At 44.6% G+C, this 27,826-nt stretch overlaps 1 protein-coding gene across 6 annotated transcripts in view; it reads left to right on the top strand.

Annotated features, from left to right (window-relative positions):
• Window positions 1-27,826, top strand: part of LOC126281932 (neurobeachin) — a 2,071,601-nt gene that overhangs the window by 580,053 nt on the left and 1,463,722 nt on the right. For all 6 annotated transcript variants that reach the window (XM_049981271.1, XM_049981272.1, XM_049981275.1 and 3 more), the window contains exon 2: window positions 12,953-13,057. In XM_049981271.1, the coding sequence (XP_049837228.1) occupies window positions 12,953-13,057 (105 nt within the window). The remainder of the gene's footprint in view (window positions 1-12,952; window positions 13,058-27,826) is intronic.

Below are 27,826 nucleotides of genomic sequence, written 5' to 3'. Positions count from 1 at the left end.
CGCGAAGAGTGGCCAGCTCCTCCTGCGTCCGTACACAGCAACCACACATCCTAGCCATCCTAAGAAATCAATTTACTATAGAGTGTTAATCAGCTTTTAACTAGACTGCTAATTCACTAAAGGCGGTTGATTATTGACTAAACTGTGATTGCTAACCACTTCTTGTAGAAACAAGGAAAATAGCACTACCTGTCTCTGGACGGTATTGAAAACAACACTAGCACTACTAGCACTATGGCTGACTAAAGGGACTCTCTGACTGTATTCAAAACAAACACGAGATCTATGGAACACTTAATAGCACTCTACTATTAAAGCTTCCTAAAAGCAAAAACACGCAGAAGAAGAAGTGACAAGTAAGAAAAATACAGATAATACTTAAATTAAGGTAGCTCGCTGCACAGCAGACGTGAAGCAGACGGCGGTTAGGGCGACACTCTAGACCCGGCGTGCTCAACTGGTGGGAAACGCAAATGCGCGCCTCGAGGCCACTTACTCGGATGATACTGCAGAACGTTCTGTTTCATGAACGTATATTTTTTTGTGGTTGTTTGGAAATTTGTGGTATGTTCCTACAGTACCAAACTGCTGGGGGTCATCGATCGGTAGGCTTACCCACTACTAAATCTAACTTAAACTGACTTGCGCTAAGGACAACACACAAACACACACACACACACACACACACACACACACACACACACACACACACATGCCGGAGGGAGGACTCGAACCTCCGCACAGCTACCTCGGTGGTTTCTTTTTTTCTTCCCCCTACTCGTATACCGTTGTGGTTGTGAGCTGTATTATTTAGATACCTTATTTGATTAAGCTATTCCTTGTCAAGTGGTGTGCGGGTCCCTACACATCCAATTCACATTCAGTTCAAAGTTTGTGTGCAGATTTGATAAACGATAGAAAGAAGTTACACAAATTCCATTACTGTGTGAGTAGGAGCCCCTTAGGTGACGGGCGCTGAAATATTTTGGCCAAGTTTGAAGTGCTGTATTTCACCGAGTAAATGTTGTAAAACTACAAAAGTTGGCAAAAGAGTTGAACAGTTTACATTGAGTACATTCCGTAAGTTTTGTACCAATTGACTCACTGTTGTTGCACCAAGCGTCACTCAAAACCTGCAATAAATTGTCGCTACAAAAGTCTCCTAAGTTCAGATACATGTCTTCACGTGGGTGGTTTAGGAACGTCTGTTACTGAGACCTTGTTGTGAAGTGGTGTCATTATAAAACTTATCAATTTTATCACTTTTGGGTTTGTAGCTATTGCAGTACTCAAATCCTTTGTGGGTAAAATAGGACCAAAAAACTGATGCAAGAAAAATATGCTTTTTTTTTAAAAAAAAAGAAACCTTATGTAGATAACCGGGCTCTTTTTTTTTTTCAGAGAAGAGTCATAAAAGAATTCGAAGTGTCATTTACGTCAGCAATCATTTTTAGTCAGAGGAGGGTACCGAACAAGTCTGAAAACAAAGTGAACTGTTCAAGTGAGGCCTTAACAAGTGTCCTACCATTCTGGTCCGTTCTTCTTGTCCGTATTTACCACATATTCCTTTCCTCAACGATTTTGTGGAGAACCACCTCATTCCTTACCTTATCAGTCGAAGTAATTTTCAGCAATCTTCTGTAGCACCTCATCTCAAATGCTTCGGTTCTCTTCGTTTCCTGTTTTCCCATAGACCATGTTTCACTACTATGCTGTGCTCCAAACGTACGTTCTCAGGAATTTCTTCCTCAAATTAAGGCCTATGTTTGTTACTAGTAGAGTTGTCTTGGCCAGGAATGCCCTTTTTGTTTGTGCTAATCTGTCAGTGACAGACTGCTTTTCACGTCTGTCTTGTTCCGTACGTCATGAGCTATTTTGCTTGATAGCAGACCATCAATCCTGATGCTAAGTTTCTCACTCTTCTCATTGCTGCCGCTTCCCATTACTTTCGTGTTTCTCCGATTCTGTACTCATCAGATTGTTCATTCCATTCAGCAGATCTAATTCTTCTTCACATTCACTCAGTAGAGCAATGTGGTTAGCGAATCATATCGTTGCTATCCTTTCACATTGAATTTTAATTCCACTCGCGAACTTTTCTTTCATTTCCGTCATTGCTTATTCGGTGTATGGATTGAACAGTAGGGGCGAAAGACTACATTCCTGTCGTACAACCTTTTAAATCCGAGCCCTTCGTAATTGGTCTTCCAATTTTATTGTTTCGTTTGGCTCTTGTACATTTTGTATGTTACCCATCCTTCCCGATAGTTTACCCCCATTTTCCCCAGAATTTCGAACATCTTACCCCCAATCTACATTATCAAACGCTTTTTCCAGGTTGACAAATCCTATGATCCCCTATCTCTCTTGATTTTTCTTTAGCCGTGCTTCCATTATCAACCACAACGTCAGCATTGCATCTCTGGTGCCTTTACCTTTCCTAACACATTCTCAGTTTTCTTTTCCATTCTTCTGTATGTTATTCTTGTCACCAACTTGGATGCATGAGCTGCTAAGCTGATGGTGCATTAATTCTCGCACTTGTCGGCTCTAGCAATCTTCGGAATTGTGTGGATGGTGTTTTTCCGAAAGTCAGATGATATATCGCAAGACACATATATTGTATAGACGAAACTGAATAGTCGTTTTGGTGCCACTTCTCCCGTTGGTTTTAGAAATTCAGATGGAATTTTATCGATCCCCTCTGCGTTATTCGATTTTCCAGAGCTCTTTTAAATTCTAATTCTAATAGTGGATCCCCTGTCTCTTCTATATAGACTGTCTGACTACATGATAGAAGAAGAGACAGCAATCTCCTCCTCATAGAAACCTTCAATGTACTCTTTCTATCTATCCTCTCTCTCCTCTGCATTTAGCAGTGGAATTCCCAGTGCACTCTTAAATTTACCACCCGTACTTTTAATTTCACCGAAGGTTGTTTTCACTTTTCTATGTCCTGAGACAATCCTTCCGACAGTCATTTCTTGTTCGATTGCTTCACACGTTTCATGCAGCCATTTCGCTTTAACTTCCCTGCACTTCCTGTTTATTTCATTCCTAAGTGAGTTGTATTTCTATGCTCCTGCATTTCCCTGAACATTTTTTTACTTCCTTCCGTCATTGGTCAACTGAAGTATTTCTTCTTTTATCCATGGTTTCTTGATAGTTAATTTCTTTGTACCTATGTATTCTTTCCAACTTTTGTGATCGTCCTTTTTAGAGATGTCCATTCGTCTTCATCTGAAATGCTTACGCAATAGTAACAGCCTCAGAGAACTTGAAGTCCATCTATCCATTTCTTAGTATTTCCGTACCCAATTTCTTAGCGCGTTGATTCTTATTGACTAGTCTCTTAAACGTCAGTGTGCTCTTCATAACTACTGAATTGTGTTCTGAGTCAATATCTGACCCTGGGTACGCCTTACAATCCAGTACCAGATTTCGGAATCTCTGTCTGACCATGATGTAATCTAACTGAAATCCTCCCGAAACCATGGAAGAGACATTCGGTATATATTGTGTAAACAAGGTGATTCAGTTGCCCCTGCAGCCCGCAATGCCTTCGAAAACTATGTACGAAATTGTCATATCCTGTCTCTCTCTCTCTCTCCTCACGCAAACAGGTAGTGCTACAGAAAAAATGAACAGAGCCTCTTTGTAGGAAAATTGATCTATCTAAATTTTGAATTGGATTCTTTTTCGCTGGAGCCAGTTTTCAGGAAAACCACATTTGAAGATACGTACGTTTGTCTGGAATAATACGAAAACTGTGGCCTCTAGCGAAAACGTATCGCAGTAGAAAATGTAACTGCATTAAATTTCATAGCAGGAGGTTCTTTTATTTTTGCTGTATAACTGACGGTTTGCGCAGAGCGAGTAAGATAAAATGAAAATCTTGTGCGCGGTATTTGAAGGCGTTGTGGGTTGCATTAAATTCATAGGTATGGGCCTGTATATATTTTGTACATTTACCTGTTCTTGAGAAGAAATAAATGGACTATAAGACCATGGCAGATAGCAAGTGAAAGTTGAAAGCCTCCTTCATTCGTTTTAGTTGTGTGTAGGGTGTCAAACTTAGTTGGGCGTGGAAACATGGAACTTGACTAAAGCGTAATGTTTGACCCACGTGAAGCGAATACCGTTTTGCTTGTGTGTCCTGTAGACTGAGAGGTGGCTGGCTGAGTAGGGACACCACTTTGCCTCGTGGTGTTGCGACATACCTCGAGCTAGCCGATGGTCGCCAATTACTGGTGCGGAAAAAGCGCTAACGAAGCGCCTGCCGGCCGGCCGCTTCGAACGCTGCCGTCCGATAAGCGGCGCGTCGCGTGTTTGTGGTGCGACAACTGCATCACGAGCCGAGCAAACATTTGGCGATCCGTATCTGGCCGCAAACAGCTGCGGCTGTCCGTCTGGCGAAGGCGGGCGTACACAGCAGGCCGCGCGTGTGGTGTGTCCCGAGGAGGGAGCGGCTCAGCGCACCAGGCCGCACAAGAGCGCTCCCTCCTAACCGGGCTGCCAGTGACGTGGGGCAGCCCAGCTGTAGATCAAGTTGAGCTGTAATAATGACAAAGCTAGGCAACAGCGACAATTTTCATTCGATAATCAATTAAAATTTGTGCCAAGGCAGGGACATGAACCCGGGTCTCCTGCTTAGGGAGGGCATTGCACTGTAGTAGTCTGTGCAGCGACCTTGGCACGAACTGTAATTAATTACTTCAGTTTCTATCCTTATCGAAGATACAAATGGTTCAAACGGATCTGAGCACCATGGGACTTAACTTCTGAGGTCGTCAGTCCCCTAGAACGTAGAACTACTTAAACCTAACTAACCTAAGGCCATCACACTCATCCATGCCAGAGGCAGGATTCGAACCTGCGTCCGTAGCGGTCACGCGGTTTCTTTTAGTTGTAAGATTACTAATTTATATCATAAATTTCACTACTGAGTAGCAGGAATCGTCACTCAGAAATTCTTTTAATTTGTTTTTAAATGTTAGCTGCTCTCTCAAATTTTTGAAGTTATTCAGTAAGTGACCGAACATTTTTGAGGCAGCATAATTCAGCCTTTTCTGTGTCATAATTAGCTTTAACCCAAATTACTGAAGATCTGCCTGTTTCCTAGTGTTTTAGCTATGCTTATTGCTACTGCTTTTCAGTTGAGATGGGTTATTAATAACAAATTTCACAAGTGAAACACCGAGCGAGGTGGCGCAGTGGTTAGACACTGGAGTCGCATTCGGGAGGACGACGGTTCAATCCCGCGTCCGGCCATCCTGATTTAGGTTTCCCGTGATTTCCCTAAATCTCTCCAGGCAAATGCCGGCATGGTTCCTCTGAAAGGGCACGGCCGCCTTCCTTCCCCATCCTTCCCTACTCCAACGAGACCGATGACCTCGCTGTCTGCTCTCCTTCCCCAAACAAACAAACAACCAACCAACCACAAGTGAAAAATATACATTGAGAAGATACTTTGACTATCCCATTTTCCTTAAATAAATCTCTGAAAGATAATCTTGGTTGCGCTCCAGCAATTATTCTGACTGCACGCTTTTGTGCAATGAATTTTTTTCCTTGATGATGAATTACCCCAAACGAAAGCAGTGAATAAAAATACGCATAATACGCTAATTTACTTATATGTTTATCTCCAAAATTTGCAATAAGCTCTTTAAGACTGTTCGCAGATGATGCAGTAGTCTATAAGAAAGCAGCTACGACAGAAGAGAGTATCGGTCTGCAAAATGACCGACATAAAGTTGATGAATGCTGAAGTCTCTCGGGCTTGACCCTGAACGTAATTAGGGTAAAAGTAATGTGTTGTGCATACATAGGATAGAAATACGCTATTATGAACTGTACTATTGAAGAGAATAACGCTCGATGGGCCAGAGACGTAACAACATCGTGTAATGCGCCATTTTTTCATTTCCTTTTCGACGCTGCCATAGCTCTCGCTTTCGCTCAGCACTGGAATTTTTGCGTTCCTTTCGACATGAGCTTTCGTCTGTCTCCCGTTTTCTATAATTCCGAACGTATTTGCAACTCACATGGGAGGACATGTTCCGTTATTTTGTAATTTTCAATTTAATACTGGTTTTTACATATATTCCGGCGAATATTGCTATTATCTTACTAGTAGTGCTCTGAAAGCTCTTCACAGAGACATCCGAACCTCGCTAAACGTGTTTTCACACAAGACGAATTTACAGCTCTATATCACAGCTGTCCAAAATTTTTCTGGTTGCGACTTCCTACTAACACATACAGTTTCACGAGACACATTAATATTAATAAGAGGGAGTCTGTTGTAACAAATAATATTTCAATTTTTTTTATTTCATTTCTAAGTACAGTATAATTATACATTAAACACCTTTTCAATATTACAATGAATTCCATGACTCACTTCGGCTGGGCGAGCGTCTTATACTATCCTGCATGTAGGACAAATCCACATTAATTTCCCAATCTAACTTTCTGTAGAATTGCACGAGATGACGTATTTTTTGCAACAATCTCAGTTACGAGATATCTAGCTTCTTCAGCTTTATCAGAGGTCTTAAATTTCTTAGTAAACAAAGATATCTACCGATTCTTCTGGCTTAGAATTTCCTAAGACATAGTTAAAAGTTTTTCCCTGTAAGTGTTTGTATTTCGTTGAAATGTGGCGCAGTAACCGATTCCGTATCACGCTAGTATTGGATAGTCTTTCTCCACATATCACACACTCCGACGTAGAACATCTTTCATCTCCACAGCATGTGAATCCCATTTTTAAGCATTCTTCGTTTTTACGGCCTCATTTTTGTGTTCTTGTTACTGAGTGACCGCGCGGCACAAACAGAGGTTTGGCGCGTACTATTTGATTGTTGTTCTTAATGTACACTAGTTTCAGATACGTCACTCTGCATCTGATGTTTCATAAACTGCCAAAGGTCTCTTTCTGACAGTAAATTTATACGTTTCTGAAAAAATTAAAATAATGACATGTCAAGATGGAAACAGATACAGACTGAAGGAAGTGTATAGGATTTCCTACTATCGTCGCTCAGAGAGGTTGTCACGACATCTGCCGACACAGAGCAACAATGTACAGCAACCAAAGAGAGGCATCTGGCGCCGTAATTGCAAAAGTGCGGAATCCAAAGTAACTATCACTCGTTTAATAACCTATTACACTGTACGAAGAGAAGGATCTATTGTATGGTTCTGTTACAAGTTTTTTATTTGTTTTACATTCTGGATGCAGTCCGCAGCTCGTGCTCTAGTGGCTAGTGTTGCTGCCTCTGGATCACGGGGTCCCAGGTTCGATTCCCCGCCGGGTTGGGGATTTTCTCTACCCGGGGACGGGGTATTTGTGTCTTCCTAATCATTTCACCACCATCATTCGTGACAGTCCCTAAATTGTATTGTGTAAAAATCGGACTGTGTACAAATTGGGACTTTGTACGGGCGTAGATGACCGCGCAGTTGAGCGCCCCACAAACCAATCATCATCATGATTTTGGATGTACTAGTCTCGCTCGCAACGCCCTCGATGCTACTATTTCACATCCCGCGGTGTCGGGACACCCAGTCTGAAAGCTCTGTTCTGCGCAGAGGTAATTCCTACGCAGCAAACACAAACAGACGTAGTCTATATGTTGCGGGCTTAACCAATCTTTACGCATTATTAGTCCCGTAGTTATTAGCGATTCAAATCTGATGGTATTCTGTCACACAAGAAAGTTCGACGGACAAGCGAATAAACGTTTTCGAGTGCAAAAAGCACCACCTTCATGCCTGTAAACATGTGTGCTCCTAGATTCAAGGAGAGGAGGAAATTAAAGAAAACACTCTCAAGACAAAAAAAGGAGGAGCAACATGTAACTTACCCAAACGGGACGGAAAACGGTACACGTACGGGCAAATAAATTATTGCATTCTCAGAAATACTGCATGATTCATTCAAAGGAAAGAGCTAAACAAACTGAGCGAGTAAATAACCCGTTGGTGACCTCTAGCCCTTAGCAAGAGGTTATTCGGCTTTCATTGATTTACAGAATTGTTGGACATCCCCGTCTGCGATATCGTGCCAAATCCTGTCCGAATCGTCAAAATAACGAGTTAGCTGGAGGGCCCTGCTCGTAATAAGTTTCTGAATTGAGGACACATTCGGCGACCTAGCTGGCCAAGGCAGGATCTGGCAAGCACTAAGGCAAGCAGTAAAATCTCTCGCCGTGCGCGGGCTGGTATTAGCTCGCCGAAAAGTAAGCCCAGGATACCACAAAGGACAAGAAAATGGGGCCCACAATACGTCAGCGTATCGCTGCACTGTAATGGTGCCGCGGATGAGAACCACAGAAATGCCATTCCAGACCATGCCTGGTTGTCGGGCGACACTCAGGCTGGCACCCCACAGCTGTCAGAGGCGCCTCCACACACGGCTCCGCTGGTCATCGCGACTCAGTTCGAAGCGAGATCTGCTGTTGGCACTGAAGGCAGTCCTACTCCACTGAATGACATTCCAGGCTGAAGGCACGTCTGGAGACGCCCTAGGCAGCAGACTGCTACAAAAGGTCTTTTTTTTAACTACACATTCAGGGTTTTCCTTCGGCGCATTGTACATCTCTCTGTTTCGCAAGCATGCACCAAAAATCATCAGATGCTGTTGTTAAGTATCCAAAGCTGAAGAAAAAAAAATGGTTCAAATTACTCGGAGCACTATGGGACTTAACATCTCTGGTCATCAGTCCCCTAGAACTTAGAACTACTTAAACCTAACTCACCTAAGGACAGCACACACATCCATGCCCGAGGCAGGATTCGAATCTGCGACCGTAGCGGTCACGCGGTTCCAGACTGAAGCGCCTAGAACCGCACAGCCACACCGGCCGGCAAAGCTGAAGAACAGTTCGGTAGAATCGAATTATGTATGGTGTTTCGCGCATGTATATAAGCTAATTTGGGATCGGTCTGTGGAATGAGCATGTGAAATTTCACGTCAAAAATCATTTTATTTGCAACGGGGAACAAACGGACGTTTTCCATCGCCGTTGGGCGTCGCATGAAACTCCAGCCAGTATTTGTTTGGGTTGCCTCCAGCTACGCGTTCCAAAACCGAATTGCAAATGTCTGCAGAAACAACAGAGAAACTGCGCCTGACGACTCTTAGGAGAAACACCCTATATTTATATGAAAATGTGTCATGACCACACACATCGTATTACTACATAATTAAACTTACGGGTCCTTTGTTCACGAGGAATATCACACAAAGTAAAAAACATTAAAAAGTCTTGGTACTTTTAAAGCTTTGTAGAGCTGCTTTTAATGTATCACACGATTGCATTTTCTACTATGCTATATTTGCCAAATGTAACTGTTTAACACAAATATCTGTACCCATACCTGCACGTTACTAGGAAACAAAAAACTTCATGCACTAACTAGGTGTATGCAAAAATAACAAATACAGTGCACAGTATCTGGTAATTTCGTTGGGATTAACGCTTAAGTTCATGGGCAGGCCAGCGTCTACTCACGTTTTAACACTATCGATTAATGACTTCAATGGAGTGACATTAAATAAAAGCTTTATTATATTTAACACGCCGTTAAGGAAAATGAACCATAGACACACACATCAGATTCCCATGTTATTAAATTTACAAAGTCTTTGTTCACAAAGAATATCATATAAAGTAAATTAACGCTTTGCAGAACAGGACCTCCAAAATATAAAAGCAGAAAGCTATTAAACAGCCACGTAATTGAATTTTATTCACCGGTGGCAATTAAATTCCAATATAATTCCGGCGTAGCTGTTGAGCCAATGGCACGCGGCCAAATGAAACCCGCTGGAGCTGCCTCGACGAGGAAACTACTTGGGTGCGACCGAAACACCACACTACACCTCGAGGACGAAGGGGCGGAATCGCGACCTGCCACTGACATGTTGCTCTCTTTACAACCCCACCACCTGCTTAGAGTCAAAGAAGAGAATAGACGCAGTCCTGTTATAAGGCGCACTCTCAGCATTCGCCTGAAATGATTTACAAAGAATAAAAGTATACAGATACGACGATAGGTTTTAGTAAATATATCGATGAGTGTCATCTCGGGAACGGTGAGGTTGGTCGGCTGGCCGCGTGCTACTGTCGTTGATATGTATGGAAACTGGTCGAAGGACCGTAAAACAACCAGTAGCTGGCAAGCGTCGTACGCCAACGCCTCGTCACCTTCCGACGCATGGAGCAAGTTCTATACAGCTATCTTAATTGGCAGCAACACATCACTCGAAAGTTACTATCGTCCTTAAGTTACTATCCGTCCTGCCAACACGCTGTATAATGTAACGTTGGATAAAGCATTCGCGCGAATTACTAACGCGGGACGTATGTAGGGACGTATGTAGGGAAACGACCACATCAGTTAAGTCCCATAGTGCTCAGAGCCATTTTTGAACTAAAAGAAACTTGAGCTTGGCGTGTAAAGAAACCTTTTGTTAAATTTACACATTCCACATCATTGCGAAGTGTCGTATTAATGATCTATGGAATAACTATTAATCTGATCTGCTAGATTATTTGTATAAATTGTAAACATAACGGTCATACAACACTTCCTTGGTGTACTCCGGAGATTACCTTTACGTGTGTAGATTTTGTTCCGTTACGAGCGATATGTTGAGTCGGAAATCATATCCGATACTCGGTAAGCCCGTATTTATTTCACTAGACGGCAGTGCGGAACGGCGTCAATTTAGCTGATTACGTCGCTCACTAAGAGAGCTCCTGTCAGATTGGCAAAGTTCCCTGTTTGATGAGAACTGATGAAGAAGCGGGGACCACCCACCCGTGCTCGCTCGCCTGCGGTGCAGGCAGCCCGCGCGACGCGACGTGCAGCCTGCTCGCATTAAGAGCGGAGGCCGGCAGCCCGCCGTCCCAGACTTAGCCGCGCCCTGCCTTGCCTATCAGGCAAACCGCCGAGCTGTTATGCGCCTCGTCGCAAATCCTTGTTTGCCGGGCTTAAGGGCTGCTAATGGATTGTCAATAACTGCCTCCACAACACCCTGCTGAGCGGCTTAAGAGCTTGCTGGCCCCATTCGCTCGCACAACTTCGCCGACGAACACTCGAGCTTTCAGTTTCGCCATACTTTTCGATTCGCGGTGTTTACTCCAGCCCGTCCAAGAATTTGGCTTCGCGGCTTTGTGGGCGTTGCTTTTTGTGCATTAAACGACACCACAGGCCAAAGATGGCAGGCAGCAGTTGCGGCCAACTCGCGACGTACTTAGTACCCCTGTTCCTGAGTCGCTTTGTAGCAATGTCATCAGTAAGTGCGTTTATTGTGAACATAAGAAAAATTCTGTTTTTACAACTGAACATTTGTCTTGTTTTAAACGTTTTATTTTTCTCCTCATCGCTGGTATATAATTTAAAGGAAATTAATTATTCTTGTACAATTAAATACTTTTTGTTAATCATTGGCCGCTGATGACGCCGGATATGAACTGATGAAACATGTTCGGTAGGAAAAAAGTAAACATACAGCTTTAAAAAATGTAATTTTTCTTATCTACTCGACAAATATAATTCAATTATGTTTATGTCGCAGCTGTGGGAGAATGGCTGCAGTATTAACCCTCTCAGTACCAAGGTGGCGGGGGGTACTTTATGCCCACCTTTTGAAAATATTGTAATGTAGTCATGTACCTTATCTTTTAAAATTTCGAAAAAAAATTATTCATTTTAATGATTTCTTATACCAGATTCCGTAACTGTTTTAAATTTTTGAGTAGAATGCAACACAAAAATATAGGTCTTGCAAGTAAGTATGACTTTTCACATTAAATGTAATATTTGTATCTTCAAGTACAGAACACTTCTTACATATCTGTATATCTTTAAAAAGTATGTTGTGAATGAAAGTCAACGACAATTAACGAAATTTGTTGCTTTTTTTTTAAATTTCCGTGTGGTGGTCATAAAGTGCACTTCGCTCTGCGAACATATTACGAAATGTGCATTGGTATTGCTAAGATGACGCTAAAAGGTATTTTTAGGTTCTGGACACTACTAGACAAATGGTTCAAATGGCTCTGAGAACTATGGGGCTCAACTGCTGAGGTATTAGTCCCCTACAACTTAGAACTAGTTAAACCTAACTAACCTAAGGACATCACACACATCCGTGCCCGAGGCAGGATTCGAAACCTGCGACCGTAGCGGTCTCGCGGTTCCAGACTGCAGCGCCTAGAACCGCACGGCCAATTCGGCCGGCACTACTTTGACAACTGTAGTTATTTCAAAAGGATGTTGTTAATGAAAGTTCACAACAGTTAAGGGAAAATTTTAAGAATTTCTTTTTGTGGTTTGGATACAGTAGGTAAATATCTCAGAGTGGTTAATTTTTAGTTTTCATTTCATACCGCCATACCCTGGGAATTATATACTAATTTTAATGTCGGATAAATAAAGTAGTACTCAACTCAAATGTGCAGTAGCGGCAGCGAGGTCAGAGAGCTGGCAGTGGGTGTCCTCACCTCTACAGCTGCACGTCATCAACGTGTTTGTCATCTGTGAGCTGTCTTGTATCACACATAAAATGGATATGTAAATTTGAACGCTCACTAATTTCGGAACTTAATGAATTAATTTCTACCACTCAGTGGTTTATTTTCTGTAATCTCAGTACATATGTATTTTTATCTTTATGTGTTAATCTTCTAAGTGTGTGGCATCGAACACATATGGGAAACGCTTGCACCGAGGAATGCTCTGTTTAGGTTGCTCTAAGATTCAGGGAAATCACGTTCTGTTGCCCGTTCGACAAATCGTTGTTAGGAAATTCAGAAAAAAAGCCTGAGAGATAAAGTGAAACTGAACGTTTGGTGGGAAGTGTGCATGACTGTTTTGACAATTGCGCCTGTGCATGAGACTCCCTCGTTGGACACGTTTTCGTCTGTTGCAGCTGGTCGGCGGCGAGTTCGACATGGAGCTCAACTTCGTGATCCAGGACGCGCAGAACATCAAGCACATGCTGGAGCTGCTGGACCACTGCCCGCCCAACCTCCAGGTGAGTCGGCGCCCAGCTCGTTCGGTGTTGTTTGACCAGCCTCGAATTTCTTCAAGGGAACTAACGATCCAGCTTTGTTCATCCAAGCTTTCAGACCGTCAGCAGTATACCTTATTCACACCTGTCTCTTTACTTGCGTTTATCACGCCGTGCGGGGTCCACTGTCTCTCACGATTTGTCAGACTTATTTTATTGTAACTTTGTGGCTGGGTGCAATTCTCGCCGCCACAGTTGTCGATTAACCTGAAGGATGAAATTCGTGTGCGCTGTAGTAGTGTCGGCTGGCGGACACCATTAATCCCTCGACATCTGAATAAACTTCTGCTAAGAACAACAAACAGTACAGGATATTCTGCACGTTGTAATGAAGTGTTAAAGAGAACATCTGGTCAAATGTAAGACACATTGCATCTCTCAGGTATATTGGGGTGTGTCGCATATTTGCAAAAACAGGCATTTGGGAATATGTACACTTACACATACTCATTTAGCAAAAGATTTCGGTTTCACATTGAGATCTGTGTGGTTAAGAAATAAAAAATGCGTTAAAATAATTATATACAACGCGTGACAGTTGCTACGGAACAGTCGACCAATGATAGTAAAAGAAAATGTAGAGGGCGGGGCGTGTCTACAGTGCACGAACGTTCTGTATGCATTCGCCAGTTCGTCCAGTACGGAGTTCGACTAAGGATGTTGGCTGTTGCAGAACCGAGTCGTGCGGCCTTCCGTGTGGTACGGCAGCAACTTGTCTGCGAGACAGCATTTGAGAGCTGACGACCGCGGACAACCACACAGAAACATGGTCGATGTGTAGCTCTGGTGGCGAAAAGCAACATTCATCTCACTCCTAGGCAGGCCACTGCAGACCTTGCAACCCATACCGGTACACGTCTCTGTGCAAGAACGATTAAATCAGGCTGGTTTGCATGCTCGTAAGCTTGTTGAATGGATCCCACTTTAACCACGCCATCGTCGAGAAATAGTTCGTTAGTGTATGAGCATGTTACAGCGGCATTGCGTGGAGGTTATCATAGATTGTGTCCATCTCTTTAGTGCTTCCGTAGGTCCCAACGTCCTGGTTATGACCGACAATGGGCCCACACAGGACTGCTGAGATGCCGGAAACATTCGCAAGTGGAGCTATTGAACGTATGGAATGGCCTGCGTACTACCCCTACCTAAGCGCTATAGAGCCTGGGATGCTATTGACAGACGAACACCCCCTCCTCGCACCGTGCTGGAACAGGAAACCGTGTTGAGACTGCTCAACAGTTTGGTAGCCAACATGACTAACAGTTGCAAAAGGTGCATGAGTGCCAGAGAAGAGCATATTCCTAACTGATTACAATTCTATATTCCGAACTTGTGCTTAAGTTTCGGAAATGAAGTGGCAGTGTGATTTTAAGGCCACATGAAAGGAAACACAAATGCCAACAAACTGTAAGTAATTATTATTTACATAAAAAGTGCTATGTGAACTAGGGTGTCGAAAAATATCCGCTAACAGTCACAATAAAATGTTATTTATTTGTCACAGGACGGGTTTCGGGCTTGCGTCCATCCTCAGGTGTTTATACATTCATGTACATGTTTATACCGTTGGAGATCATTGTATAAATACAAAAAATTATTTGCTGGTGGCTAAACAGATACAGATACAAATGGGACACTTGTATCTGTTTAGTCACCAACAAATAATTTTTTGTATTTATACAGTGATCTCCAACAGTATAAACATGTACATGAATGTATAAACACCTGATGATGGGCGCAAGCCCGAAACCGGTCGTGTGACAAATAAATAACCTATTATTGTGACTGCCGGCCGCTATCGGCCGAGGGGTTATAGCCGCTTCAGTCTGGAACTGCGCGACCGCTACGGTCGCAGGTTCGAATCCTGCCTCGGGCATAGATGTTTGTGATGTCCTTAGGTTAGTTAGGTTTAAGTAGTTCTAAGTTCCAGGGAACTGATTACCTGACATGTTAAGTCCCGTAGTGCTCAAAGCCATTTGAATCATTTTTTATTGTGACTGGTTGCGGATATTTTTCTACATCTTATAAAGAAACAGTTACGGAGTTCGACAGCATCCACTATGGATAAAATTCAGCGATAAAATTCAGCTACATGAACTGTTTGACAGTCTAAAAATGACAAAATTATATCGTTCTAGATCCCACCGAAGATGCGTTAGAGTAAGAAAAAGGCGAAACGCGTCTAGAAAAAATAAAGTTGCACCGAGAAAAGGCTGTTTTATTTACAAAACAAAAATATTTGTGTTTGCTGCAGAGAATGGCCACGCAAACAAACTTGTTCTGCTGATCGAAAGCGGTAATCGGCAATAAAGACAGATTATAAGCGATCTTGCCTAAGAAGTTGACTTTTCTCGACTAATTGTAACAGATCGCCCCTTACCAAGCCAGAGAAGTAAACGAAATAATAATAATGTTGGTTTCAGGAAGAAACAACAGGTGCTCAAAGAGTTAAATGAAGAAAGAGTTGTTGGCGCAGGCATTCAAAATGGACCCCCAGGTCTGATTGTTGAAAGATGAGTGAGGAATGCGGCCCTGTCCGTTTCGAAGGCACCATCCGAACATTGGGCTTAAGCGATCTGGAGAGACCACAGGAACGAGTCGAGGTCGTGTCTTTGGGCGCAAGTCGGGCCGCAGAGCGTGGGAGGCCAGCCCAGGCCGCACCTGGAATCGCGCCAGCCGCCCCCGCCTTCCGGGCGCGGAGTCGATAAACACGGCGGTGTCGGCTGTCGGCTCTTGGCCTCGCGTCGGCGGCGGCGGCCCTTGATGTGGTTGCGACCGGCGCGCCCTCTGAACGCAGGAGCCAAGTTGCCGCCGCCGCCGCAGAATGCACCCCGGGGCAGAGGCGCGCAGGCGCTCACTCCGCGCTCCTCGCCTCCACGCACGAGGCGTCCGCAGAGACCAGCCAGCAGGTGGCTCTCGTTCGACACTCGCAGGTTTCCGGTTTTATATGAAGAACTGCGAAATTAAAATGTCTCCATTCTGACGCTTCCGATACAATTCATAAAATTCGGACATTCTGTGACTGAATTGTTCAGTCTGTGGCTCGCTAGGTTTAATCCTAACTAATCAACTAGTAAAGCTGATAATTACAAGACACAGTCAGTAACTTCACAGCGATGGTAATGTTACCGATGACAGTACCACTGAAGCGGTGTTACTATGTTACTAAATATGGTTTTTTTCCAAAATTCTTTCATCAGAGGAGACGAAGTAAATATTCCTGAATTCCAGTTGAGATCGGCTGCCAAGATCAATAACTAAGAAACGTATATCCTCTGTGTAGTAAAGCAGCTTAAATCAGTTAGTAAAGGAAAGCCGCCAGGTCAGATGGTGTACCAGTTAGTTTGATTTCAGGGGATGCCGATAGAGCAGCTACGTACTTAACAATGGTATACAACGGCTCGCTCAATGTAGGGTCTGTATTTAAAGACTGGAAAGTTGCACAGGTCACATCAATATTCAAGAACAAAAGTAGGAGTACTCTGATGAATTACAGACCCAAAACACTAACGTCGATTTGCAGTGGCATTCTCGAGTTAATGCTGCATTTCAACGTTACGTATTCCCTAGAGGAAAACGATTAGTTGTTCTTGTAAAAGAAAAAGCTCTTTACTCTCAAGAATAATGAATGTTTTCGACAATTCGTCTCAAATTAATTCCTTATTTGTACGAGGGTTATTCCTAAAGTAAGGAATGATCGGTCGCGAAATGGAAACCACAGTGAAACCTCGATGAAGTTTTGCACAGGCGTGTTGGGCAGTGTCTCTAGTATGCCCGCCGATCGCGGTTGCGTCGTTATTTTAAGTTCTGAGCACACAAAAATCAAATGGGTCTGAGCACTATGGAACTTAACTTCTGACATCTGTCCCCTAGAACTTGGAACTACTTAAACCTAACTAACCTAAGGACATCACACACATCCATGCCCGAGGCAGGATTCGAACCTGCGACCGCTGCGGTCGCGCGGTTCCAGACTGGAGCGCTTAGAACCGCTCGGCCACACCAGCCGGCTCTGATCACACAGGCAGCACATAAAGATACCTAGAGCAGTAGTGTCTCCCGCCAATTAGGAGGGCCTGGGGAGAAATTTCGCCTTAAGCTATCCAGCCAACATTAGATAACTGGCAGTTCTCAGCCTCGTTCTGCAGGGGCAGTGAAGATGCTCCTGCATCGTTTTCAATTGGAAATGTCTCATTACCCACAATACAGCCCGTAATTGTACCCTCTGAGTTTCATCTCTGCTCACATGACCCGCTGGCTATGAAGACAACATTTTGACACAGACATCGAGCTGTAGGCCAGCGTGGAGAATTGGCGGAAAGCACTCGCGGCTGACTTCTATAACGAGTGTATTGGAAAATTGGTAAAACGCTACGACAAACGTCTACGCCAGATCGGCGACTATGGAGATAAGTAGCTGGAAGTTGTAGCTAACTGTTGCAAATAAAACAGATATGATTTTCATTACATTTCGCGACCTATTGTTTCTTACTTTCCGAATAGCCTTCGTATATTCTGAAAAGGCTTTTCGTACCGTTCCTCACAAGCTGCTTGTAATCAAATTGCGTGCTTACGGAGTAGCTTGTCACTGCATGCGTGATTTCCTGTCAGTAAAGTCACAGTTCGTAGTAACTGACGGAAAGTCATCAAGTAAAAGGGAAGTAATATCTCGCGTTCCCCAGGGAAGTGTCTTCTGTTGTTCCTCATCTATATGAACTATTTTGTAATCAATCGTGAGCATCCCACTTAGATTGTTTGTTGATGATGCTGTCATTTACCGTCTTGTAAACCCATCAGAAAATCAGAACAAAATGCAAAATGGTTTAGACAAGCTATCTGCAAAACGCGAAATGTGACAATTGACCGTAAACAGTGAAAAGTGTGAGGTCATCCACATGAGTGCTAAAAGGAATCCGTTAAATTTCGGTTACTCGATAAATCACATGTATCTTAAGGCTGTCAATTCAGCTAAATACCTAGGCATATAACGAATATCTTATACTGGCACGATCACATAGATAATGTTGTGGGGAAGACAAACCAAAGACTGCGTTTTATTGGCCGAACACTTAGAAGATGCAACAGGTTTATTAACAAGACTGCCTACACTACTACGCTTTCCGTCTTCCGCTACAGTATCGCTGTGCAGTATAGGACCCTTACCAGATTTTGCCGACGGAGAACGCCGAAAAAGTTTGAAGAAAGGCTGCTCGTTTTGTCTTGACGCGAAATAGGGGAGAGGGTGTCACGGATATGATACGCGAGTTGGGGTGACAATAATTAAAACTGATGTTTTTCGTTGCAGCGAGATTTTTTCACGAAATTTCCATCTCAAACGTTCTCGTCGGAATGCGAAAAAATGTTTTATTGCCACCCTCCTACACAGGGAGAAATGATCATTGTAATAAAATAAGTCAGATTTTAAGTGTTCGTTTTCCGTGCGCGCGAGCAGAGAGTAGAAAGGTAGAGAAATAAGAGCAGTTTGAAGGTAGGTCGATGAGCCCTCTGCCAGGCACTTATTTACGGATTGCAGCGTAGTCATGTAGATGTAGACGTATTTCGTTAAAAGAAATAATTTAAGGTATTGCAGTGAGACTAACACACGAGACACTAGAGTAGATCACAAACATAACTCGCAAATGAAATTCTTGTGGAAACAGCGCACCCCCAGAATGAGAAAAAAAGGATCATTACACTGAGTGGCTTTTTAATTTCACTGTTTAGATATGAAACACATGTTTCGTCACCGACATCATGTGATCTAGTACCTCGGTCGTCGTAAAACAGTAGGAAGGACGCAGCAGAGTTCGTCTCTTGGAAGTTACGGTGGCCTGAAGGAAAATTTTGCCCCAGACGGGTGCACAATTTCCTGTTGCAAACGAGTGTGTTCCGCGAGAAATAATGCAGAAGATGTTCGACACTAGGCAGCATCTGTTACTGCACTTTGTGGATTATATGTGGCTGCTGGTTTTTTTAGTACCAATTAGGCGTTTCTGGTCACGTTGTCCGTGTCTTCACCACGCGGACTGTTTTGATACACTCTCCGCGCTGGTTCTGTGCAACACTCGACAGAACTACTGCAACCTACATCCATTTGAACAATCTCCCAACCTACTACGCTCTCTTTTCAAGTTGACTGTTCCTTCCGATCTTCGGATGTTTCCTATCAACCAGTCCATTGTTTTAGTCAAAAACTGCTTTAATTTGATTCCTCTCCGTCCCCATTTTGATTCAATATTCAGCGTACAGTACGTTTTAAAAGTTTCTCTTCTCTTTTTGTCTGAACTGTTTATTATACATTTTTCCTTTTTTGTACAAGGCTACACCGTAGGCAGATACTTTGAGAACAACCTTAGCTGGAAATATATATTTGATGTTAACGAAACTCCCTTATTCAGAGACGCTTTTCTTGGTATTGGCAGTTTGCTTTTTATGTATTCTCGTTTTCAGCCATCGGCACTTATTTTACTGCCCAAATACAAAAAAAAAAACTCATCTATTAGCTTTAGTTTCTGACTTCCTACTCTAATTCCGTTAGCATCTTCTTTTACTTCTTTCTGTAATAACTTTTCATCACGCTATCTAACCCGTTCAACTGTTGTCTGAGTCTGTTGTCCTCTGTTACAGAACTACATTGTCATCAACAAATCCCAGAACTTTCTGAACTGTAATACTCTTTCCAAATTTCTCCTTGATTTACTTAAAAGCTGTCACGACACATGGATTGAATGATATCGAGGATCAGCTGCAACCCTGTTTCATTCGATTCTCAACTACTTTTCGTGTTCATGTCGCTCTACCCCTACAACTGAAGTCTGGCTTCTGTACGAGGTGTAGGTAACATGACGCTCCCTATATTTTTACCCCTGCTACCTACGCTAGGTAAACTTCCTCTCCCTGGCCGTAGCGGCGTGTAACATTCCGTGCCGTATTGAACGCATCCGACTGTGCCCACAGAGCGCTACGGGACGGCTGCGCTAATCAAATAGTTGGCGCTGCGCGTATTCTTGTGTAACGGTGGCCGACCATCCACCGCTAATGCGATTGCTGGGGAAGCGTCGTGCCGACAAATAACCCGCGAACAATTAAGCTGAATGACGGGAATTACATTTTGTCACGCCATTAAACAGGAAATTCTCCTTTGCCTTGTTTTCTTTTTTTTCTGACGGTAATTCTGTGCGCCGCTTGGAGTGTCATGTGCTGCTTGTGGAGGCTCTCGCCACTGTGCTGAAGTAATTTGGAGCTCCAGACACTCGGTAGCACTTACGGAGCGCCTTTGATCTGCTAAACAATTTTCTGCTGCAAAGACGTCTTTATTATTTCAAAAGCTTTTGGCGCTTAAGTATTTCGCGTGCCGCGTAGTAAATGAACCCTTTGTGATTCGCACCGCGTCGGAACTCTTCCTTTGACTTTGCAGCTGTGAGATGGTCTCCTACGTGCTACCAACGCAATTGGCACTGATCTTCTCCACACGGCCTCTTACACTGGAGCGGTTGGTTGGGCTCTTTGATTTACTGTTGCAGTATTTTTTAGTTTGCGTTTCACTTCAGCACGGCAAATAAGTTTCATAATGAGATATGTAAGACTGTTCAGATAACCTATGGTCGTGTTTGAATAAACCAACCAAAGCTAACGAGTTCGGTGAAATAGAAATTATAGTTTTGTACTGCATTCTCAGCGAACTCCTAATGACCCGCCTTTGTAAACAGTTATTACGCTATGAAGCGTCACTGCAAACTTGTAGACACAGCAGGGGTATCAGTGATGTCCGCTAATCACAGTCCGACTCCGAACTGTCCACCGTGGTATCTTCTATGGAACTTCTTTGTAAGCAGTGGCGAATCGTTACCGCTTTTGGACGTGGCATCCTCGTGTGTCTCAACTAACTCTGTGACCTATAATATTTCAGAAACGAAATAAAATGTGAAAACTGCAACTGACGAGGGATGAACTTACGTCAGGGACTCACACAAGGGGCAGAAATGCACAGCCAAAGAAAGTGAACGTACATTACTTTCAACACAAAGTTGCGCCTTTTTTTAAATGGCACATACGTGTTTTTTCTACAATTATGAGAACTAGAGGTACAATTAGTGATGTTAGACTTGGGTCCACTGCTCTATACCTCATACGTTCTGAAATTTTAGAACTTAGCCTTTAAAGAGTGGCAACGGCGCCACTGTTTCTGCTGCAATACAGAGAGCAGGAGTTCGCCTGCATCAGGCAATCAGCATTACGGCAGAAACTGTGGCGTGGTTGCCATCAAATGTTCAAATGTGTGTGAAATCTTACGGGACTTAACTGCCAAGGTTATCAGTCCCTAAGCTTACACTCTACTTAACCTAAATTATTCTAAGGACACACACACACACACAAACACACACACACACACACACATGCCTGAGGGAGGACTCGGACCTTCGCCGGGACCAGCCGCACAGTCCATGACTGCAGCCCCTAGACCGCTCGGCTAATCCCGAGCGTCGTTGCCATCCTTTTTAAGTCCAAGGGTTTCAGAAGAGATGAGGTTTACAGCAATGAAAGCAAGTCTGCCATCACCTCTAGTTTTCATTTCGATAGAAAAAACGGTTAAAAAAGGTGATTTGTTTACTCTTACAGGTTGTGCATTCGTGCCCGTTGTGTGAGCCCCTGACATAAGTGCATCTCTGGCCAGTTGCTTTATTCACATTGTTTCATTTCGGAGATGTTTGAGTTCGGACTGATGACCTTAGATGTTAAGTCCCATAGTGTTTAGAGCCATTTCAATTTGTATGAGGCCGTAGAGTTAGGTGAGACAACCTGCATATCCAGACTGAACCAGAACTGCACCGACAAATTGCGAGAGGTGATTCGGGGATACCTTCTGAGTATTTTGGTATCAGGGACCCACGTTATAGCATTTCATTTGGTTTCTTGTCGCAGTTAACTTTGTTTGTGAGGCATTGAAAATAGTGCAATACAGTGCAAATGTCGGACACCGTTGCGTGTCCTATTTTCCGTTCACTCACGTCACCCGCTGGTGACAAGTTTTAGCTCATTGCCCAGCCGGCCGGGGTGGCCGAGCGGTTCTAGGCGCTACAGTCCGGAACCACGCGACCGCTACGGTCGCAGGTTCGAATCCTGTCATGGGCATGGATGTGTGTTAGTTAGTGGGTTAGTTAGATTTAAGTAGTTCTAAGTTCTAGGTACTGATGACCTAGTTCTAAGTTCTAGGGACTGATGAGCTCGGAAGTTAAGTCCCATAGTGCTCAGAGCCTCATCGCCATCATGTTTGCATTGACTGCTGCTCCGTTCTGTCTGGGGTTCTGTTTTCCAGCGGTATTGGTTGTGCATTAACAGCTGTACGTAGCATTATTATGGATAGGTTTCTTGATGGAGCATTCGCCGATACGTACCTCGTGTGCAGATTCACTGACTGCACTGGAAGAGCGACACATCGCCGCTCTGCTGAGGTGTTCCCGCACCGAGTACAGCCGCAGCACGAGATATTGGACTGGAAGATACTGGCTGTGTGAGGTGCGCTAGAGCACCCGACTCGGAAAAGAATGTGTTACACACCATTGGCGACAGTCCAGCCTCTGGTGGTCGAGTCTGCAGCTAGCGGTCTAGTGGCTAGCGTTACTGCCTCTGGATCACGGGGTCCCGGCTTCGATTTCCGGCCGGACCGGGGAATGGGTATTTGTGTTCTCCTCATCACCTCATCATCATTTGGTTAGTGGCGAGACTGAAAATGGAAAGATTGGAACTTGTACTGACGATAATGACCCCACAATCATCATCATCATCATCGTCGTCGTCGTCGTCGTCGTCATCTGGTGGTCGTCGCGTTGCACGAATTCTGTACACGTGTCATTCAGCTGTTCTCATAGTCTTACGTGAACAACAGTTGCACCGGTATCATCCATAGCAGGTGCAATCATTGCAGTCAAAGATTTTCCATTTCGAATAGCGATTGCAAATTCGTTCGAGCAGCAATGTACAGAAAATCCCCAAATTTCGTGCATTCGTGTTCTTTATAGGCAACAGTGCATGTTCAGCAGGAGGGTTAGCAGTCTAGGTATGTCCCTGCTCTTAAAAGAAGTTTGCTGCTAATATAAGAGGTGGCATGTCAACGATTTTGTGATTCGACCTTACCTACTTCCTGATGCACTGAACGGAGTCGTGTACAAAACGTTTCTCAAACAGCTCGTCGCACATTTCCTTGAAAATGTGACTCTGAGAATTCGTCATCTACGTATTTTCAGAATGACGGGGCGCCGGCACACTGTGTATTCGATGTTAGGAGCTACATTGAGTTACAGTTTGGTGAGTAATGGATTGGCCACGGTGGTGGTGTTCGGTCAACAGACGTGACACCCGTAGAACTATTCGTCTGGGCGAATGTGAAGAGACTAGTTTTCGATACTCCGATCAATAATCGTACTGTTCTAGCATGCAGGGTTATCGCACCCACGGAACTAGTAGGCGTGTAGTACCATCGTTCATCAGCCTCGTGAGGAATGGATGTTGGAGTAGGCAGCACTGGGGCACATACTTGTCGCTCGGCACAGACATGACTGAAGCACGGCTGTTCGCGATGCAACACGTCCTCTAGATCGAGATTTTCGTCGCTGGTGATGGTTTGCTGTCAGCTCACTATAGGTATCGTTCTGCCATTCCTGATTTGCTAAAAACAAGCGGCTAGCAGTTGCTTCTTGTTTACGGCGAGTGTCGTATATTTCTCGTTGCCGAGCTGTTAGAGCGATAGCCGTGTTTCGCAGGCCGCCACCCGCGACCCCTGAACAGCTATCGAACGTCGGCACACGAGAGACTTGTTCTGCAATGGAGTCTGCCAGGGGCGCTGGCGGGGAATAGCGGGCAGCGCCCCAGGGCGCCAATAAGGCGCGCGAAATGCTGGCGCCGGCGGATCGCTGACTGGCGAGGCCGAGCCCGGCGCGGCCCGGCCCACGTCGCTGGCGCCAGTAACGAGCACGACAACTGGCGGCTCGGCATTAATGAGGGCCTGCGCTCCCGCGCCTCGGCGCCCCGCCCGTCTTTCTGCCGTCTCTTTCGGAACGATGAGACTTAAGCTTTCCTCCGCTGCCCGCCATTGTGTACGATCGTTAGCCGTTTCCCCGGTTGCGTGCGCCCTCTTTACGTCACGGGACTCCCCCTTCCACTCTCCTCTGTCCAGTCGACGCCTGTCACTGCTCGGCGGACAACGTGTGCCGCTGCGAGGAACAATTAATGCCAAAGAAAAGACAATGGGAGCGCAGGGAATCCTTCCCTGCCTTGTAATACTGTATTCCGTCCAGCGTCTCACAAAACATGAAAAAAATCACTTCAAATTTAAGTGTTCTGCAGTTCCCTGCTCGGTGAGTGGGCGTTGTACTGTCATCACGTTCTTATCGTAATAGGTGACATTGAGATAGCTTTACGAGCACATCCTCAAAGCCAGCAAATTGTATATATATAAATAAATAAATAAATTACTCAGCAGTGTGGTACTGAGGCTAACAGAGTACAGTATTACTGCCGCCAACTTACATTTCGCGGAAAGACCACAAAGATAAGAGAGATTAGGGCTCGTACAGAGGCATATAGGCAGTCATTTTTCCCTCGTTCTTTTTGGCAGTGGAACAGGGAGAGAAGATGCTAGTTGTCGTACGAGGTACCCTCCGCCACGCAGCGTATGGTGGATTGCGGAGTATGTATGTAAATGTAGCCGAAGACTGATGGGCACGCCCAACGGGTAACCGATTTTCTCATCTTTCGCACATACACTGTCGGATCAAAAATACTTGGACAGCCATAAATACTAAACTTAAATTCGTCCTAACAGGTCTTGGAATGCCCAACGGTACCGACCGGCCGCCGTGCCATACTCAGCCCACAGGCGTCACTAGATGCGGATACGGAGGGGCACGTGGTCAGCACGCCGCACTCCCGGCCGTATGTCAGTTAACGAGATCGGAACCGCTATCTCTCGATCAAGTAGCTCCTCAGTTTGCCTCACAAGGGCTGAGTGCACCTAGCTTGCCAACAGCGCTCGGCAGACCGGGTGGTCACCCATCCAAGTGCTAGCCCAGCCCGGGGATCCGGGAACCGGCATTACCACTGCGGCAAGGCCGTTGGCTCCAGACACCCCTGCATAATGAGCATTTGACCACTGGATGTTACGAGACGCGTACTTCACGGTGTCAATGGAGGAGAGGGTGGTGGGGGAGGGATTGTGGTGTCCGTAGAGAAGTACTTACAGCAAAACGCCTCGGTCAGAAAAGCTCGATGACTTCGAAATGCTGACTAACCTTTGCGTGTCACCTGAGTAACAAGTCCATCGGTGACATTTCAAGCTTAGTGGCGGTCCAGATCTGATTTCATTGTTAGCAATACTCTGCCTTGACTCGCTTGCTCCGTTGTATCGTTCAGGGGAGACGATTGTGTTCATGTAAAAAGAGTACAAGGGAGCGTATGTGGTCTTACATCGTATTGTAGCTATCCTCACTTTGTGTGCTGTAGCCCCTTTCGCCTGACTCAGTCAGCATACGGTCTTTAATGACCGCGATGTTGAGCGCCTTCCAGATGCACCACCACCACCACCACCACCACCAACAACAACAACAACAACAACCTTTCAGCCCTACTAAAGCTGCCCAAATCGACTCTTCGCGATAACGAAAAGTGTGAGATGATCCACATGAGTTCCAAAAGAAATCCGTTGGAATTCGATTACTCGATAAATAGTACAATTCTCAAGGCTGTCAATTCAACTAAGTACCTGGGTGTTAAAATTACGAACAACTTCAGTTGGAAGGACCACATAGATAATATTGTCGGGAAGGCGAGCCAAAGGTTGCGTTTCATTGGCAGGCCACTTAGAAGATGCAACAAGTCCACTAAAGAGACAGCTTACACTACACTCGTTCGTCCTCTGTTAGAATATTGCTGCGCGGTGTGGGATCCTTACCAGGTGGGATTGACGGAGGACATCGAAAGGGTGCAAAAAAGGGCAGCTCGTTTTGTATTATCACGTTATAGGGGAGAGAGTGTGGCAGATATGATACACGAGTTGGGATGGAAGTCATTACAGCATAGACGTTTTTCGTCGCGGCGAGACCTTTTTACGAAATTTCAGTCACCAACTTTCTCTTCCGAATGCGAAAATATTTTGTTGAGCCCAACCTACATAGGTAGGAATGATCATCAAAATAAAATAAGAGAAATCAGAGCTCGAACAGAAAGGTTTAGGTGTTCGTTTTTCCCGCTCGCTGTTCGGGAGTGGAATAGTAGAGAGATAGTATGATTGTGGTTCGATGAACCCTCTGCCAAGCACTTAAATGTGAATTGCAGAGTAGTCATGTAGATGACTGGGAAGCGGAAACGCGAAGGAGCATCCAGACCTACACCAAGACCAGGCAGACCGCGGGTACTGACGGATAGGGACCGTCGACTGTTTTGGAGAGCACTTGAACAAATGGCGTGCCTCAGCCGTAGGAATCCCTCTTAAGTTCCAAAACGCTACAGCATCTCAGAGCTACCTCAGCGACTCTGCGTTGGGTGTTAAAAAGAACGATCGAGCGGCAAGTCGTAAGCCACGTACTTCTGTAGTGTGTTGAGCGACCACTGAGGTGGTGCAGAGAGTGGCGCCAGTGGACAGTGGTGAATCACGCTGTGCCCTGTGGCAGCCCTATCGAAGGGTTTGGGTTTGACGAATGCTTGGAGCTCATCACCTGCTGTCCTGTGTAGTGCGAACAGTGGAGTACAGAGGAGCTGGTGTGACGGTACGGGGGTGTGTTCGGTGGGCAGGGTGTGGTCTCTTATTGCATTTAAGAAAAGGCTAAATGCTTGAAGGGTATCTAGACATTTTGCAGCATTGTGTGCGGCGCACAGTGGAGGCACAGTTGGGGCACAATGACTGTAGCAGCCTAACATTTCAGCCTCTCATAAAGCAATGTTTTGCGGACGATAATATTCCTGAAATGACCTGACCGACCAGGGTGCCCATCTGAACCCAGTGGAACACCGTTGCAATGAGTCAGGGAGTCGACGTCGCCGCAGACGCCGACGTCCAACATCACTACCCTCTGTGGTTTCAGCCCTCGAGGAAGAGTGGACTGTCATTCATTTAGGCATGTCACTGAAAGTGTCCACTGCTGATCTTCAGTCCACTATAAAGGCAAAGGGTGAACACATCATATATTGATGGCACTAACCTGAGGCCAGATAATGTCGGTGACCTACTGTACTTAGATTTAACAAATGGTGATACCCGGTGAAGTCTTTATCAGCGGTTTGCGAAAAATCGAGGTTCAAAATTCTACGAAACTATTGAATACCTTATGACATAACCATATGTCGAGCAGCAGCTTTAGACCAACAGGCCAAGACGATAGGCGAGAAGTGCGCGCATACTGCATTGCAGTCCCGTAATTTAATTTTTCACCAATCATCCTCGGTAAACTTTCGCTACAACGAAACATGTTTCTTTGGAACAATAAAATAATCGTAGTGGTACGTTGGTGGTAAGGTATAATAAGGACTCTTGACGAAATCGCCATTATTTATAGATAAATTCGTACACTTATTAAAACGTAGTCGCGATGAAGTCATGACTCCTGTAATTTGTCATCGCCATTAATATTGTGACATTGTTTGAAATGGTATCATATGTTCTACAATCCATCGTCTGCGAGACGACTTGCAGTAGTGTATGCGATACGGCAAAAATGCGAAGCTTGTTCGGTAACTTGATTA

Source organism: Schistocerca gregaria, chromosome 7, assembly GCF_023897955.1.
Source record: "Schistocerca gregaria isolate iqSchGreg1 chromosome 7, iqSchGreg1.2, whole genome shotgun sequence".
NCBI classification, from domain to species: domain Eukaryota; kingdom Metazoa; phylum Arthropoda; class Insecta; order Orthoptera; family Acrididae; genus Schistocerca; species Schistocerca gregaria.
The sequence above is the reverse complement of the archived record's forward strand: the minus strand, read 5'-3'. Positions and strand labels throughout refer to the sequence as shown.